Below are 19,825 nucleotides of genomic sequence, written 5' to 3' on the forward strand. Positions count from 1 at the left end.
GCAAAGACTATTTAAGCAATAAAACTGCTAGTGACTTCAGGTGCCTGACTTACTATTCTACGTGTCTCTCCCTAGGGCATGGTAAAATTTCTTTACTTCATGTGGAAAGACCAACTGAGTTTTTTCTTAAAATCACATAATAAGACTTTTTTTTCAATTACTTATTGAATGCCTTCTGTTCTAGGCATTATTCATGGCCAGTACCAGGTTAAACAGTAGGAAATACTTTTGAGTACTTCGTTCAACAAAGTTGTTTTGTTATGAACAGTATTTTTACTGTTGTGAAGTTGGTTCCTAAGAACAGCGATCCAAACTCCCTTAATGTAACTATCATTACCCCACCAAGAACTCTCCCCAGATAGACGTGCTGTCATATCCTATCCCATCTTCTCTAAGACCAAGTTTTCTATTTCCTCTCACACATACACTGATCTTATATGAAATGGTTTACAACCACCCAAACCAGTCAACCTGGCAAAGATGTTAACTGGTTGGAATATTACTCCAATAAATGTTTTGAATTTAACAATTTTATAGTCTGTGTAAAAGGAATGAAAGGGCTATGTATCAAAGGCAGAAGTGAAATCGTCTTTGACACTGTGTCAATGACTCCCCTGACCACCACCCCCTGCCCCTTATAAGCCACAAATATGACCAATTCATGTAACAAGAACTTTCATTTAGCAACAGAAAAACAGGTTTAACATTTTTTTCCACAATAGACAACTTTCAGCTGAGAAGACCACTCTTTAAAATATTTAAACAAATCCCCATCCTCTAGTCATTAGCTCTTTTAAAAATTTTACAAGGAACAAAAGTTTTGAGGTAACCAGGGAAGCTTATATTTTGACTTGAAGAGCAAGAATAGAGCATAAATGAACACTTTAAGTTACTATCAACTTTTTTGAGGTAAACATAGTCAAAGGGTTAACAACTAAAAAGAGGATTTTTAAAACGATATAATTAAACTTTGCAGGTATGCCTAGTATCAATTATGCTAGCCCATTTATCACCTTTAATATATTAAATGAGACTTTGGTATTCAGTGGATAACAGAGAATATGAAAAAAGTACATGAATAATATGAAAAGAATATTAAATACTGAAAAAGTTAACATGTGAAAGTCTGTATATAAAAATATTCTTAAACTTTACATATAAATCATTTACTAGTCAAATGAATCTACATAATTTCCTGTAAGTCACAAATGAAAGCACACAAAATGAAAATGATATTCTTTTGCATCCTTTTAGTCTCTTCCAAATGTTTAATATTGTAGAGAAAATACAACCAAAGTAGATGAGAAAAACATATACTGATACTGTTTTTATGCATTTCAGTTTTAACACATTCCAAAAATGGTGTTTATGCATTGCCATAACGATAATCATATTTCAGTTAAAACAGTAATCATTGCCTTGGAACAGCTGCCAGAAACAATATTAAGCTTTGGAAAGCTTGCTCTTAAATTACTTTAAAAACAAAGGGGTGAAGGGGAGAGGAAAACAAAATGCATCTCTAAGTTGAATCTTCAACTAAGAAAACCAAAACGCCAGTATTTTAAGGAAAACTTTTGAAAAGTTTTAGTGTTTCACCAGCCATGACTAAAATTGCCACTTGAATTTTTATGGTAGGTGGCAAAATATCTCAAAGTATGTATAATGTATTTATTTATTTTTTTTGCAGTAGGCATAGAATGCCTACCATTAGGCATATTAGAATAGAATTTGCCAAGTTTTTCTAATGTTTTCAAAGTTTTCTAATGCTACCTTCTAAGTCCATTTGTAATTCCCTTCAAAGAAAAAGGATATTACTTGTTGAAGGAAAAGTCTGAAGATACTAATACTTAACATCACTTATGAGGATAAATTTTAATTAATGAGTAATACAGTTTATTCTCTGCTGAACTCTTCTGTGGGAAATAGGTTTGGCTAGATAGGAAAAACAACAATATTAACTGAAATTCAGACTTTAATAAAGCAGTAGGATATCTTAAGGATATGATATAAAACTGTGTCTTTGCAACTTGTTTTTATTGGGGGGGTTATTTTGAATTATCTAAATGTCAATAAATTTTTTTTTAATCCCCAAATGAGGTGAAATACTTTAAAAAAACATTCTTAGTAGTATTAACTGTTCTAATTTTGTTGAAGATTATCAATAAACAGTACAAAATTTAAAAGAAGAGCATAAAAATGAAGGACTCACTGAGAAATCATCTCCATTACCTAGTTTAACAATGGAGAATAAAGTATTGCACTTTATTATTTAACACAAAATAATGTAGCCAACAGTAACATACAGGTACACAATTTAATATTTATTATATGCATTTTATATACATTATTTTTCAACAGCGGTACGTTTGCTATGTGGTACAATCTTAAAAATTTGCTGATTCATAGTTTGTAAAACAAAAACCTTACAAAACTCATCAAAACTCGCAAACTGATCAGAAAAGTTTTTTGGAAGACTAGAAAAAATACTTTATTGTCTTAATCATGCATTACACAAACAAAATCTTTAGTTACACCATAAAATTAAGCACATCTGAAAAAATAAAACAGGGATAACTAGTCCAAACACAGCAGATTTCTGTATCCTGATTCAACTATTTTTGTATCCTATTTGTATTTCAAATTTTACTCCAAATATTTTAAAACAAGATAGTTTTGTCTGGAATCATGGTAAACCAAGATATGTATCTAGGGGGAGTCACCTTGGTTTGTAACTTAAACTATAAAATATTCCATTTTTAGTCTATTTTAGACTATCAAAGAGTTCCAAAATAGATATACAGGTTCCTTTAGCACATTAATAAAAGGATATAAAGACCAACAAAAAGTGAAATAAATAATAGGCTATTAGCAAGATGGATAATCCTTGATAAATAAACTTGTAAATACAGTAAGATGTACAAAATATCACATAGTGATAGGATGCCAAGATTAGTTTTTTTATTTTTTTATTTTTAAGAGTTCATTTGGAGTACTAAACCCCACCGTTTCATTTTAATACACTTAATAGTCCTTGGTTTAAGAAGACAGTTACGGTGATGATGATGGTGATTTAGCATCTTTATGGAAAGACTTAGCTGAGCCGTATTATGCAAAAGAAGGAAAGAGTGTGGTTACGCGGCAGCGGGTCAGTGAGATCTCTGTGTTTCAGGGTTGTGTAATGCAGAAAAACTTCAATACAATCTTGAGCACTGTTGTGACAGGCTAAATATATAAAAAGACTTATAAAAACTAGAATTTTATCCAAACATTTTGTGCAACTAATGCTAAAATATCTTAAGTTAAATTTTCTCTTTTTTTTTTTAAAGCAAAATAAGTTTAAAAGGGAATCTGTGGCATTCAACCGATAAACAGAAGATCACTAAGAGATGAAAAAAGCTACTCTTGGAGCTCACTTCCCCCCAACAAGAGCACCACATTCCTAACCCTAAGGCAGCACACAGAGTCCAAAACAAAAGTCTTTTTATCAGATCAGACTCCACATTGGCTTAAAGATACCTAAAAGACAGACATACGCTCAGTTCATATCCAGTACAGGCCACAAATAATGGAGTCCTTTTTTTGTCCCACGAAATACAGTAATTACAATTAAATTAATGAGCCTGACGTTAAGATGTGATTTCCACCAATTTATGCCTGCCCAAATAGCCTTCACCAGGCAGATCATATGTAGTGTCATATTATTAACTTTTTTGATGGCAGTGATGCAGACCCTTTGTGTCCAAGCAAATCTGCTGTTATGGTGAGAGTTTCTGTTGATTCACACAAATACTTTGGCAAGGGCATCAGCCCCTGCACTAGCAATGTATGCTTTTGATGGATGGAAAGCAACATCATAAATTGATTCATCTAGTTTCTTCCTATGTGCTGTTATTTCCTGCACACATGTCTTGCTGTCCAAATTCCACAATCTAATAGAACAGTCATGGCCTGTAAAAGAATAAATAAAAAATGTTACTTAGTAATAATTCTATTATAAAATTTGTGGGCAGGACAGGAAGTTCAGACTTACTTCCAGACATCAAATAGATTCCATTAGGATCTACTGCTAGGCTTGTAACAGCATCCAAATGAGCTACCATAGAATGGATCATTTTACCTAAATAAAACATAGCAGAGAAGATTAAGTTTTCAAATAGTTACTAACTTGGGCAATCAGAAACCATAATACAACATCAACATAAAACAATCTCAGCAACAATAAACAACATATAATTTACCATTTTAAACATTGGAGAGGGTACAATTCAGTGGCTTTTAGAACTTTCATCATGATGTACAATCATCACCATTATCTAGTTTAGAACATTTTCATCTCTGCAAAAGGAAAGTCACTCCCCATTCCTCCTTCCAAGTCCCCGTAAGCACTAATGTCTTCTCTATGGACTGGCGTATTCTGAATGCTTCATACAAATGAAATCATACAATAACCTGTGGCTTTTTGGGTCTGCCTTCTGTCATTTAGTTCCTCCACTACAATAATATTCTAAAGAGAATTTTAATTCTAATGCAGAACTTTTCCAATTACTTCAAAAGATATTTGTGTAACATTAAACTGATGGTATTTGATAGTGGAAAACAATGATTATAGAGCTGCATTAAAAGCTTAAGGTCATATAAAGGGGAATTAAGAGTGAAAACAGAATCTTTCTCATTAAGAGATGCTTTATTTAAGAGACTCTTTTATACACAGAGTTAATGTTAAATCACCAGAGAATACATTCCTATCTAAAGATTCTAATAGCATCATTTATCTTTTGAAATGTCAATCATCTTATATATAAGAAACAAGAAAGGGGAGAAGGGTGGGAGTACATCAGAGAAATTACTCTGGATTTCCCCAGATAGTAACAAAAGCACTATTCTAGAAAATGTAATTTAACTTCACTGAATTCTTGGCAAGCAAACAGATTCAATACTGAGTTGAAATTTAAAAACAAGTTGTGTATGGAATTTAGAAAGATGGTAACAATAACTCTGTGTACAAGACAGCAAAAGAGACACTGGTGTATAGAACAGTCTTATGGACTCTGAGGGAGAGGGAGAGGGTGGGAAGATTTGGGAGAATAGCATTGAAACATGTAAAATATGTATGAAACGAGATGCCAGTCCAGGTTCGATGCACGATACTGGATGCTTGGGGCTGGTGCACTGGGACGACCCAGAGGGATGGTATGGGGAGGGAGGAGGGAGGAGGGTTCAGGATGGGGAACACATGTATACCTGTGGTGGATTCATTTTGATATTTGGCAAAACTAATACAATTATGTAAAGTTTAAAAATAAAATAAAATTTAAAAAAAAAAAGAACAACAACAACAACAAAAGAAGCCGTATGACATTTTCCCATTATGACAGGTAAAGAATATGCAAGGTCTTGATACTCCTGAGTTGGGTATGGCTTATATAAAAAAATAAATAAATAAAAAAATAAAAAAAAATAAAAATCTCACTGCAACTGAAAAAAATAAAAAAAATAAATAAAAACAAGTTGTGAATATAAACTGTGTTGCATACTTTGGGGCAAGGGCCTCAGCCTCTGCACTGGCAACATACACTTGCGATGGCTGAAAGGCGATTTAAGTTGATTCACTCAAGAAACAATAAAATGGCAAATACTAGTATCTTAAAAAAATTTCCTTCCTTTTGGAGAATGGGTACATGTATACAGATGGCTGACTCCCTTTGCTGAAACTATCCCAACGCTGTTAACTGGCTATTCTCCAATATAAAATAAAAAGTTAAAAAAAACTTCTTCTCCTTTCATTCAGCAATGAGTCTTTATTACTCAAGTGCCTCGGCTTCTCCTAATGACAGATGGAGGTCTTTCTCCAGAATTCTATTTACAGTCATTTGATATGCTGCTTGTCCCCTGAAACGTTCCACACTGAGACATGAAACAGACCTACTTTTGTTATCTGCCATGGGGCTTTGGTCACTGACCTGAACACAAACCCACAACATAATCAAATGTGCAAAAAGTTACTCTGAAGATCATAAAAAGTCTGTGACTTTCTGGCAATACTAAATGCTTATCAATTAAAGACAAAATTAGTCTCTCATCATTTAGGCCACATTTGTCTGTTTTTCATCAATATTAGCAGAGTAACCATAACAATTTCTCTCTACTATCCTGAGAAACAGAAAAATCATTCAACACACTATTGTGCTAAGTTGCTTCGGCTGTGTCCAACTCTTTGCGACCCTATGGACAGCAGCCCACCAGGCTCCTCTGTCCATGGGATTCTCCAGGCAAGAATACTGGAGTGGGTTGCCATTTCCTACTCCAGGGAATCTTCCTGACCCAGGGAGCGAACCCGTGTCACTTTCGTCTCCTGCATAGTCAGGCAGGTTCTTTACCCCTAAGCACCACCTGGGAAACATCACAACATACTATTAGTCCAACATAATTCATCTACTGGTTCAAGACTCTATTCTTCTCAATATTAAAAAAAAAAAAATTCAGAGTATGAAGAACTGGCCTCCAGCCCAATGATCTCAAAACATCAGGAGGATAACTATGAAGTATCATTAGCTTCCCTTAAAACATTAATTCTGTGATGTTGACTCTTAACTCACAGATCTAGTTCTGACTTCTCTTGTGAGAGTGACTGTACATCTCCTATGTTTATCATGTCTTAAACCAAAGAATTCTTTCATCCCTAACTATGACATGTTAAGTCAATTTAGAGGTAACCCTCCTCTACATAGTCCTGAAGTGACTTCAAAATGTGAGTGACCCTTCAGATTGGACCAATTATAAGGAGGTGCAATTCTGAATCAAGCTGGATGTTGGGTTTCCACTAGTGACCACAGAAGTCAAAGTTTCTGACCCTTCCTTCACCAGCATATATACGGAGCTTCTCACATTTAACCGAATTCACCTTTGCTCCACGGCTCTGCCACCACCTCTCTTCCCCCACCAAAATTCTTTCTTCCTATAACTTAGGGAAAAAAGGACACATGCAGGCACTGATTCTCTCCTCCCCAGCACCTTAAGCCCTTTGACTTGTACAATCTATGAAATTAAGAAACAGACTGATACCAGTGTCTCACTTACAGAAAGCAATATACCACTTGTCTGTAAGATTTGAGAGGACAGGACACTTTGTTTTATTCACCAAAGATCAAGAAATGTGCTGAGGATATGGCAGATACTCGTAAGTTTTGCTGAATGAATGAGGCCTTAACCAATTCAGGACCCTCTTCCTCCAACTCCCCCGCATTCCTCGGAGGTTCACCCATTAGCTAAGTCTTGGTCACAGCATACGCAATTCAGATTTGTGTCTCTACCAAAATTTCAAAAATCACAAGCCCTAAAGATCTCTCTGAAACAAACAGTATAAACTGAAACTTCTAAATCGTCTGTAGTCAAGGATCTACCATACAGTGTGACTTGAGCATCTTTCTAAACCAATATTGCAAATCCCTGGTCAAATATTCAAGTGGTTTTCATAGTGCATAGTGTAAACAAAAATCCATTATTCTTAGCTTGGCTCTGAAAAATCTGGCTCAGTAGTTTCTGCTTTCCTTCTCCAAACTTACTTACCTCTTTGGCTTTATAAGAAACTTCTGTTTCCAGCCCAAATTCCCACTTCTGTGCTTCTACTCAAAATATACCCTTATCTGGAATTTCGTACTAACTTCTTCACTTAAAAACAAACAAAAACCTTATTCTTGCAAGGAAAAACTCAAACCTTCACTCTATGAAGACTCCTTTATCTTACTGCATTATGCCTGAGCATGTGTATGTATGTATGAGAGTGCATATGCACTCACTCACACTATTTTCCCCAGGCAACAATAATACCTCAGAAAGCAGAAATAACTTCTACGTGATAGTACTAGCCAGTGCAGTGCAAAATACTAAATGTACTTTTATTGTTAAAATCTAAATACTCATTGAGTCCATTCACACAATTTCTATAATGTTTCAGATAAGAAATCCAATAAATTACTATTTATTTGATAGAACAGTATCCTATTAAAGATTTAGCTAACCATCAACACCAGTTATAGGGATATTTGAGTGTATCATATTTAAATGAATTGCCAGTTTTCAAGATGAATTTCATTAAAAAGAATACATATGAACTCAATTTACAGTTACACTCAAGGGTTGTATATATGTGTATCTCTGTGTATAAGAGAGAGAAAATGAGAGCGAAAAATTTCCATTGTTTAGAGCCTAGTGCTTTGATTATCTTCGCATTACAGATAAGGTACTAGCTGGTTAACACAGAGAATTAATTGGTAGAATTTGTAAACAATCTAAAAGTCTACAGGCACCGTATTTTTGATTTCTGCCAGACAAAAAGCTCTAAAGAATCACTTTTTCCTTTTATTATTACTACTAAAATTCCTGAACCTTTCCTTACAAATGTAAACTTGCAATAATTAATACAAAGAATCTTTTTAGAAATGTAAAGCAAATTATCTCTCTGCTCTTGCAGCAAAGGAAGATCTTTAAGCTTCATAAAAATGTTTAAAGAATTCATTTGATATGGTGTTAAATTGAGACATTCACATGAATATGAATCTTCTTTCCTGTGCAACATATAGACCTATGAGTCTCCATTCTCTTCTCAATTTGTTCTACTGAGTTCAGGAATCTGTCCAAGAAAAGTGTTATTTGAAGAAAGATATTTATCTAAAACTCAGACTAAAAATTACAACCATGTCCTATGTAAGCTACAAATAAAAATCTGTAGTTCTGATTTGTTGTCTTGCTTGATAATTTGTTGTCCTGCAATAATGTTTCAATTACACTTTAGTTTCTTATTTGGAAGTCTTTCAATACTTCTCTACTTGTTTTAGCTTATCAAAGAAGTCTCTCTTTGCTATCAGACTTTTGCTATCAGAGAGCAAACAATAATACTTTACAAAGTATTTTGGGTAACGACAAATGATACAGATATCCTTAAACAAATGATTCTATGGCCAAATTAAAATTTATGATTTCTATATAATTGGTATGCTTCCTTACAACCAAAAAGTACAGGAAAGATGACAATAAACAACTGTCACTATATCATTTCATCCACTGATAATTTTAAGAACATATTTAAAATGCCCAAACCAGAAAGTGATCTTCTATGTTATAATAATTCACAACAGAATATAAAGATAAAAAATTCAAACAGAAGGGTTTATAACTGTCATCACATAAAGAACTCATAATAGGCAGCAAGATATTTTGGGCTTCCCTGGTGGCCCAGACAGTAAAGAATCTGCCTGCGATGTAGGAGACTGGGGTTTGATCCTTGGGTCAGAAAGATGCTCTGGAGAAGGAAATGGCAACCCACTCCAGTATTCTTGCCTAGCGAACTCCATGGACAGAGGAACCTGGCAGGTACAGTCCATGCAGTTGCAAAGAGTCAGACACGACTGAGCAACTTGCACTTGTTAACAAGGCTAAAAATTAACAAACATTGTAAGTGTGCTACATTAACTAAAACAAAAATCTGAGTTAAGACAGTTTAACTTGGCAATTTTCAAGCTAGGAAGTCAATACAGAAAATAAGATAACCTACTTACCCGTTTTATTGTCAAAAAATTTGATGTGTCTATCTTCATGAGCAGTTATTGTAACAGGAAGTGTGGGATGACTTACTACTCTGTTAATGTGATTACTGGATTGTAAACCTAAAAAACAAAGGAGGAAAACACACCAAAATTCAAACCTTCAATGTAATGTGGAATCTAAAGAAAAAAAATATAAACAAAACAAAACCAGATTCACAGACACAGGAAACACATAGGTAGCTGCCAGACAGGAGGGGAGCGAGCGGCAGGGCAAGAGGTGAAGAGGATTAAGAGGTACAAACCTCCAATCACACAATAAATAACCCAAGGTAATATATACAGTATAAGGAATATGGTCAATAATATTTCAATGAGAAACATTACGTAGTATACCTAGTTTAATATTATCCACTAACTATATTTCAAATAAAAAAGAAACAAAAACTTCAATTAGAAGTTAAATGATGGCCTTTGCAGTCTTACCAAAACATAAGAATCACTAAAGCTTTTATATATAAAAAAAATATGAGAAATAAAACTAAGATTCTAAAGATACAATTTCTCAAAAAATGTATAAGCTAGTATGTCTTATAATGTGGATGGAGAGCACTATGCTCAAGTTTAGGAAAAAAACTAGAAGTATTTTAATGCAGACTGTCAATATAGGGTGGTTCAGAATTTTTAAATTATCCCAAATCCACAAATCATTGCTTTTAATAAATAGTCCATAAAAGAATTAAGAGTCAATTAATGAAGGAAAAAAATTCGTAAGTGATAATTAGGTGTTGGCAAGAACAAACCCTATCCCTCCTACAATGACCAAAAATACCAAAGAACTGGAATTGATGTTCTTAGGAATGAGATCTTTTCTTTACTACCAAGTTCTTAATTTTTGTTCAGATTAGAGATGAGGGAGAAAAGAGAGATCACAACTAATGGGAAAATATTGTCAGCATTTATTAGACTAAGTAAATCGATCATTCTATATGTATACAAGAACTCTTCACTGAACTTAAACACACTGAAAAAAATAATCTGTGTAAGAGGAAGAAACTAGGGTTGAAAAAAGACACTACATATAATTTGTTTTTAGATTTGATCACAGAACCATTTAAATATTTTTTTATAATTATAAAATGACTTTTAAAAGAGCAATCATGAAAAATCAGAAGTAAAACTAAACAAATGAACTTAACTGTATAGTCAATCGGTATTATAAACACAAGTGACTTTTTAAAGCACAGTAATTAGATTGTCTGTATCTAGTAGAATATACCCTCTATTAGTAACGAAATTCTTTTTGGTGGTATTGCAATTATTATTCTGAGACGACTTTATCTGTACTGTTAGATAAATGAGAAATCGTGATCATTTTGCAGAGAATCAAGAGTTTGATATTTTTAAAATAAGATAAAAATATAAAACCAATGAGATAAATCTGAATCATTATTGGAAGCATCTGAATAAAATTTATCAGTCTTTTTCTTTACTAAAAATGTACTCTTCAGCTTTGTCTACTGAAAAAGTCTAAACCAATGGCCAACTCAAGAGCCATGAAAGCCATGAGGACTGACTCAATAGCAGAGCACCTATCTTGTAGTCTCTAAATGTCATTTTCCAATAAAAAAAAACCATGGCTCCTTAGAGAAATGGCCCATTTCAGATCTGGGGTACAAAATGAACAAGATGAACCTAAAACATCTTGTCATACAAGAAAAGCATCAACAACTAACAGGGTTATATCAAAAGGGGAGACATAGGAGCCAACCTGAATAAGCTCCCACTGGCCAAAGATGAAATAATATGAGTAGCAATAAGGATAATATGTAACAGACTGAAGTACATAAAATGCACTTATTCCAAGATAGATTATAATGATATGAAAAACAACACCCCAAAGACTCACTTCACTGGTCACCTTTGGAGGACACTAGGGAAATCACTTCAGAGAAGGCAATGGCACCCCACTCCAGTACTCTTGCCTGGAAAATCCCATGGACGGAGGAGCATGGTAGGCTGCAGTCCATGGGGTCGCTAAGAGTCAGACACCATTGAGCGACTTAGCAGCAAGCAGCAGCAGCAGCAGCAGGGAATCACTTCATCATTTTAAAAACTAGTATATAAAGGGGAGGAGTGTGAAGTAATCATTTATCTTGCCTTTCCTTTATAACTGCTAACTCCAGCTAACCAAATTACTGATGAGGATTGTTCTTTCTTACAGAAGCAGTCCAGCCAATATGTGTAAAAGAAATGATAAAATTATAAAATTATTTTTGAACAGGTAATGAATTAATGGATCCAAGCAGTGATTAGAAACTAAGAGAAAGACAGACCAAAGAATATTTACTTCTGATAAAAATTCACAAATTATATGAAATAGTCCTGCCAGAAACATTTAAAAACTTTAAAAAGAAGACAAATAAAAATTTGATCCTGAATTTGAATAAGCCTCTAGATCTACAAACAATTTACAGGAAATAAAATGAACAGGAGGAGCACATTAAATGATACCACAAGGATGCAACTGGTAAAATTCAAACTATGGGAAACTCAACCCAATTTCTTCAGTTAAAAAAAATGCAAGGGAAATATAAGAGATAGAGGGGGAATCTACATGAAAACAAACGTGGGAGACCTACCAACCAATCACAGTGCATGGGCCTTATCTGGGTCCCTATTTGAATAAACTGTAAAATATATATACCACATTCTATACTTAACAACCTTGGGCATTTACACAGAACTACTGGAGCTGGAGGATAGGTTCATTATATATTTCTCCACTTCCACATGTGTTTTCATTAAAAACCTAAAATTATTTGAGTTGTTTTCTTTTACATTTGCTCTACTCACTTACCTGTCCCCACATACTTATCCAAGTTTTTAAACATAATTTGAGGAAATAGTAGAAATAAAGTAAATAAGTACACATTGAAAGCTATTCTTTTCTCATTCTAAATTCATATAGTCAAAATATAAAAGTAAAAAGGTTATCCTCTATTGTAAAACAATCCTTTTTAAGGTTTCAACCTTACCAGAAAACTTACCAGAATCCATCTGTGATGAAAGCATCACCAATGACTGTGATGTTTCTAAATCATAAATTACTGTACTACCAGTGTTGAAAGAGGTCACCATATGAGCTGGATCACAGCCTATAAAGTCAACTGATGTAGGTATTCCATGCTCTGAAAGGAGTCCAAAGAGATATAAGGTAAAAATAAAAATTTAGAAATCTCTGCTTTTCTAATAAGAAAAAAGAATTTGAGTATTCTTCAAATAATGTTAGTAATGAAAAAGCAATTGTGTTAGGATGGTGAGATATAATAGGTAACTTATTCTCATTTATTAGTTTTTGTAACATTATAAAATGTTACAGATAAATAAATATATATATATATATATTTACATATATAAATAAAAATACATCTAGGGAACCCTTAAGGAAAGACAGGCAGACAAAAGCTATTGCTCTATGCCTTTTTTTCCAAGAGACAAAAATCCTAGGTGAGTTTATTGGCTCACCTGCAATTTTTTTTAAGTTTTTATGTGGATCATTTAATAACTCTTTTATTGAATTTGTTACAATATTGCTTCTGTTGTTTTTTATGTTTTGTTTTGCTTTTTGCCACAAGCCATGTGGAATCTTAGGTCCCTGATTAGGGATCAAACCTGCACCCCCGACACTGGAAGGCTAAGATTTAACCACCGGACTGCCAGGGAAGTCCTGCCATTATATTTCTGACTGTAAAATGATAAAATAGCATTTGTACACCTCTACCTTGGGAGACTGTCACCTGTCTGACACTGATTAGCTTCAAGTAGCAAATGCAAATAATATTTTTGGATCTGTGAAAATGAAGCTATGGACTCTGGAATTCACTGATGCAGTAATATCCTTAAGTAGATCAAGCATCAATTTCTCTCGTTAACATGTTAATAAATTCAACTGTCTAGATCAATGCACAATTATGTGAATTCTGGAGTAAGCAAGAAACAAATCACCTAAATGAATTTTCACCTCAAAAGCTTAGGTAAATTAAAAAATTAGTAGAATCACGGAAGTATCTAGAGATTCAACAAAATTAAGCATAAATGTTCAAATGTTCATCTAAAATGTTTTAAAACAATTATTTATAGTAAAAGGTATGATTTTTAAAAATAACTTGGAAAATAATGCCAATATAAAAATAATATAAACAGATGGACATAAATATTGTCATGAGGTATATTAAATCCTTTTTTGACAGGAAAAGATTTGAAATCAAGCCTGAAACTAACTCAGTTTGCACCTCCCATTTAAGGGTGCTATTTCAATGATTATAGCTAGACTTCTCAACCAGTGTGCTCATATGTAGTTTACAGGTTTACCTGAGACCATGAGCCTTTCTGTCTTTGTGAGTATCTACCTGGAGTTGCTAGAGGGCCTTCTGCTGTTCCTATGAGTAGCCTCATTTGCCTACTCTATTATAACATACAAATAGTTCTATTCTTTAAATAGGACATGTCCTGAAAAAGGTCAAAAAACCATTGAGCTACAGGATATACTTGCAAAGCATCCCTGGTGGTCCAGTGTTAAGAATCTGCCTGCTAATGCAGGGGACGTGGGTTCAATCCCTCATCTGGGAAGATCCCACATGTCTTGGGGTTAAACCCAAGCACCATAACTATTGAAGCCTATGTGCCCTAGAGCCTGTGCTCCGAAACAAGAGAAGCCACTACAATGAGAAGCCCTAGTATGGCAACTACAGTAGCCCCTGCTTGCTGCAACTTAAGAGAAAGCCCACACGCAGCAATGAAGACTCAGTGCATCCAAAAATAAATTTATTTATTTATTTTAAAAAGGCACTGAGCTACAGGATATCCCTGCAAAGCATCTTTCTTGTTTATAAAAATATGACTAGGAATAAAAAGATCATCACAGATTTGTAGAATTCTTTCAGTATCTCTTTTGAGCAGTCAGGAAGTAGTGAAACTACTTTGTTCTTTTTATCTTCTAAATTAAAAAAAAAAAGAGATTTTTCAAAGAGGCAAAATTTACTTACCTTTGTCTCCATTGTAAGTGCAAATACATGGCAATTTTTCTTGTGGATTCCATAATCTAACAGTGCCATCTGCTGAACAAGACAGTAATTGGTTTTTTATGCCACTATAAGCAAGACCCCAGACAGCATCTGTATGAGCAATTAAAGTGCCAGCTAGAACATTTGGCTCTGTAACGAAAGAAACAGAACAAAAATTAGCTAAAAGAAATTTAAAAGAAATGCTTTTGTATATAAAGATAACTACATAATTAAGTACAAAGACTACACATAAAGGTCATAAGATAAACCAATGTGTACACAGTGGCCATCTCTTAAGTTGTGGAGTTATGGGATATTTATATGCTACCTTCTAATACTTTCCTGTATTTCTGCAATTTTCTAAAAAAGGAACATCAACTTTTAAATAAACAGCTTTACTCCCACACCATGGAACTCACCAGTTTAAAGTGTCAATTCAATGATTTTTAATATATTCAACAAGTTGCACAGTCATCACCATATCAATTTTAGGGCATCTTCATCACTTATTAGCTATTTCTCCCCAATTTTCCTCTCTGCCTTTCTGCAGCCCTAGGCAACCACTACATATTTTGTTTCTATAAATTTGCCTATTCCAGACATTTTATATAAATGGCCCTTTCTGACTGCCTTCTTTCACTCAGCATAATGTTTTCAAGGTTCACTTGTGTTGCAGCATGTATCAGTGCTCCATTTCCTTTTACTACCAAATAATATTCCAGTGTATGGATACACTACATTTTATTTATCCATTCATCATTTGATGGACAGTGGGGGCTAATAACATTAAACATCATTTGTCCTACAATTTTGTTTCTCTACTGAATTCCCACTTTCCACAGATGTTTCTCACGGTTCACAACCTCCCTTTCACATGATTAATTACCTCTCATAATAAATTCACTGTGGAAATATAGCATTGAAAGAGGAACCTTTCCTCTACCTTTCTGTCACCCAACCTATAAATCGACTGGTGTCTAAATCCATATTCTCCATGTTTCCAAATACAAGTAAGGAATTATCCTCCATTCCTGAAAGGACAATTCCACCAGGTATTCTGGATTCCATTTCCCACACTAATTTGCTTTCATGTTTTTCTACTATACAGATTATCCTCCTCCTTGGGATCATTACCACAGCAAACAAATATGCTTCAAAATCTCTAAATCTAACAAACAAAACTTACATCAACCTCCAACCAAATAGCATAAAAGCATATTCAGTAAATATGCTTTCTTACCTTCCATTTACTTTCTAAATCATTCTGATACTATCACCACAACAAAACAACCCTTGCTAAAATCATCAATGATGAGTTCTATCAAATCTAATAAAATTTCCCCTCCTTCTTTCCTTCATCCCTTTGCTTTACATCCATAGAGTATACCTTGGAAGGTCATCCACAGGTCCCTTTACCTTGTGGTCTCAGACCCAACATCCAACCTCTGTAGAGCCAAAACCTGGGTGATCAATTACCTTTCTATACTTAATATTATTATTAGACCTCTCAGCAACATTTGAAAGTGCAGACTGCTTCTTTCTTCTCAAAATGGCTTCTTCTTTTGGTATACGTCACGATTTCACTTTCCTGAATGTCCTCCTGCCCCACAGGCATGCCTTCTTAGTTTTTTTTTTTTGGTTAACTCTCTTGCTTTAGTCACCCCACCCCCACATGTCACAGTCCCTTAGGAGTCTGCCTTCTCACAACTGATGGTTATGTACTTGATATTGCCTTCCTCTTAACATGCTTAAAAACCAAACTCAGTATCCTTTATCTTCTCACATTCCCATTTCAATAAGCTACCATGATATACTCAGTTTTTCATGTCAAAAATGCAGAAGTGGTGATGGAAAAAAGTTCTGAATTAGTGGTAATGGTTACATACCCCTGTGAATATGGTAAAAACTACTGAACAGTACACTTCAAAAGGGTGAATTTTATCATACGGGAATTATACCACAATAAAGCTGTTAAAAAAGATGACTAATCCATCACTTTATCCACTCAGTCCAATTTATCAAGAGATTCTGTTTATTCTACTCTATCTCCCCAGTATGTCTTAAATCCACTTCTCTCTAACAGCTCTATTTCCACTCTACTCTTGGCAACATCATCTTCTCACCTATCTACCAGATCACCACATTACAACTTTACAACATTACCTTGGTATTCCTTTCCCCACTCTCATCTCATTCCCAATCTATTCCCCTTGCAAAAGCCAGAGTTATCTTTTTAGGTCACTTACTGGCTTAAAATTGTTCACTGACAGTTAACTTTTATATAGAGTTTGGCTTGAATGTGATTATTTTAGCCTATATCTAAAGACGACTTCGGCTGTTACTCTTTTACATTACTGTATCTTCATATCATTTATCACAATTTGTACCTATCCATTCCCTTGCTTATGTGTTTAAACTCTGTTTTTTTTTTTTTGTATTAGACTAATTCTCATTTCTTGATGTATGCTTTAATATCTGGCAAATTTAGGTGCTCAGTGTGTTAAACAAAAGACCAAAGAGTTCTTAAATTCTTTTAAAATGAACCATTAAGTAAACCATTTTTTATTTAACCATTCTCATACTAATAAACATTTATTTTAATTTTTTTATTGTTACAAACAATGCTCTTATAATTATATTTAAATACATGCACAGGTATTTCTGTTGGCCAGATTCTAAAAATGGGATTCATGAATGAAAGTTTCAGTTTTTTTTAATTAAGAAATTTTTTGTCCCTCAAGTTCACTGATTTATACCCTTATGTCCTTATTTGTTTCTACATGCATGCTCAGTCACAAAGTCATGTCTAACTCTTTGCGACCCCATAGACTGTAGCATGCCAGGCTCCTCTGTCCATGGAATTTTCCAGGCAAGAATACTGGAGTGGGTTGCCATTTCCTCTTCCAGGGGATCTTCCCGGCCTAAGGATTGAACCTGAGTCTCCTGCAATGGCAGGTGGACACCCTACCACTGAATCATCTGAGAATTCCCATTTGTTTCTGTATCTTGCACTAATTATTTTTGAACTATGTAAAGTAGCTAAGTTGTAAAAATTATTCCTTACGTTAAATTTCTCTTTTCTAGTACTGAAATGAATGCTTTAATTAATATAGTTTTAAAAAACTTTTTGAACACAATATAGGAAATACCAACTTGCAGGCTAAAATATTTATGGCATATTTCTTTTCTCTTTAATAAGGCAAATTACTAGTAAATGGAAAGACTAAATGACAAGTTTAATACATATTTAAATAATCTTTAATATTCGAGGTGATTATTTCTGTCAGAGCCATTCACTTAAAAAGATACATCTTGAGCCTTTTACTCACCATATGTATCATATGGATCCACATTAGGACTAGGCATATTCCACCACTGGATAGTCGCGTCGGTACCACCACTAAAGCACTGCTCTCCATTAGAACTGATAGCTAGTGACAGAACAGGGCCACTATCACAGGAAAAGAGGGAAAACATTACTGAGAAAGCCTACAAAGAAACTTACATTTGCACCCCTCCCAACCTCTCTCTAAATTTATGTGGTATCTAAAACTGTTTAAGTAACATGTACATTGAACAGTACTAATTATATTCTCATTAGTACAATTATTAATCAAATGTAGTATTATTCAGCTAATGTCTTTCTTAATGTAAAACAAACATTATGAAAAAATTACAAGGCTTTAGGAGTGATAAATAATAGTTAACAATAATTATGGTTAATTAAGTACTAATTCAGTAAAACTTACATGTGGGCCCTAAATGTGTAGATAGGCTCTACATCTAAAGAGGCACTCCTAAAAGAGGGGAGAAAAAAGGGGAGGAGAGAAGATAAATAATGGTAAATCACTGGTTGATATACATGATCATTAGGAAAGATCAAATAAGTGCATAAAAGATACAGACCATAAAGAAGAATAATTATTTATAATTACCAAACTGGAAGAAAAAAACATAGGCTAACATTAAAATACTTGCTTTTTGGCAGGAACTGTTTTTTGCAAGTTCCAAAGTTTCAGAGTATGGTCCTCAGAGGCAGTAACCAGCACAGGTTCTACAGGATGAAAAGCTAATGCTCGAACTCCATCAAAATGGCTACGTAGTGTATACTTGGGATTCCATGTCTTTCGAAAGGCATCTTTATTGGCAGGCAACTAAAAAGAAACAGCACGATATTTAGTGGTAAAAGTAGTGAACTGATAGGCATATGGAGTTTTTGTTTGTTTTGGTGTGTTTAAAACATACATTCAAAAGTGCTTTGCTAAAATGTCCAGTGGAAATTTAGCACCTTAAAAACTTTATATCTTTATCATTTAATAAGAACTAAGAAGAATCATTTCATTAGCTTTCAAATACTTAGATCAAATGAGTCCTTTAATCTGTTTTACCTAATCATCAAGGTAAACCCAAAGTCCTACTAAACATTAAAATGAGGGGAAAAACAAAACACACAAAGAAACTACCATGTTGCAACATTTTACATGAAAACAAAAATTAAATAAATTATTACCAAAAATCCAAGGGTACAATATTAACAATACAGTTGTCATTTAGAAAATCAGCATGTGACATTTTTCAAGGCAGCAAGTTAAAGTACTTTTCAAAAGTCTGAACTAAAGACACTTTGTTGATATTGATAAGAGGTTAATCTTTTTACCTTTGTTTCTCCATCTGTAAAGATAGGCTGTGAAACCACTTCTACAGCAGTCAAAAGGTTATTATAGAATTTATTTGCTTACATACTTTAAAAGTATTAATGAGAATAATCCAGCCCACCAAGGCCGATGTCTCTAAAAACCATTCTAACATAAAGTATAAAATGTAGGAAAAAATATGTTTATAAAAGGAAAAATTAATTTGCTGAAAATCTGCAAATTCACTAATATAATCTAAGTAAGTATAGTTAACTCTCAATTGAGTGTTTATTGTCTATAAAAAATTTAATCCAAGACTAGTTTCACCTCTAACACTGTCTTTTCCATCCCCTCCTCATCCTCTCCCCATCCCTCAAATTAAAGACGAAGTATTTAGGAAATGACAAACTAACTTTAACATTATCCTTTAAAAAAAAAAGTTCAAAACTAAAATGTGTTTTAAGATTTATCCTGAAAGCAGATAAGTGATTCAGGTTACCTATTTTTCTCTTGTTAACAGCAAAGTATGGCTTAATTTGAGTAGGTAATTGAGAGTTGACTACTAAGGGTAGGTATTTATCAACCA

At 33.9% G+C, this 19,825-nt stretch overlaps 1 protein-coding gene across 3 annotated transcripts in view; it reads right to left on the minus strand.

Moving 5' to 3' along the window:
* Positions 1 to 2,300: 2,300 nt before the first annotated feature.
* STRN3 (striatin 3) overlaps positions 2,301 to 19,825 on the minus strand; it is a 107,299-nt gene continuing 89,774 nt past the window's right edge. For all 3 annotated transcript variants that reach the window (XM_070358673.1, XM_070358674.1, XM_070358675.1), the window contains 8 exons: positions 18,584 to 18,759; positions 18,355 to 18,402; positions 17,935 to 18,056; positions 14,588 to 14,755; positions 12,590 to 12,730; positions 9,555 to 9,662; positions 4,031 to 4,117; positions 2,301 to 3,948 (listed from right to left, as the gene is read on the minus strand). In XM_070358673.1, coding sequence (XP_070214774.1) covers positions 3,779 to 3,948; positions 4,031 to 4,117; positions 9,555 to 9,662; positions 12,590 to 12,730; positions 14,588 to 14,755; positions 17,935 to 18,056; positions 18,355 to 18,402; positions 18,584 to 18,759 — 1,020 coding nt within the window. In that variant the 3' untranslated portion in view covers positions 2,301 to 3,778. The remainder of the gene's footprint in view (positions 3,949 to 4,030; positions 4,118 to 9,554; positions 9,663 to 12,589; positions 12,731 to 14,587; positions 14,756 to 17,934; positions 18,057 to 18,354; positions 18,403 to 18,583; positions 18,760 to 19,825) is intronic.

The sequence above is a fragment of the Bos mutus genome, chromosome 21, assembly GCF_027580195.1.
Source record: "Bos mutus isolate GX-2022 chromosome 21, NWIPB_WYAK_1.1, whole genome shotgun sequence".
Classification (NCBI taxonomy): Eukaryota; Metazoa; Chordata; class Mammalia; order Artiodactyla; family Bovidae; genus Bos; species Bos mutus.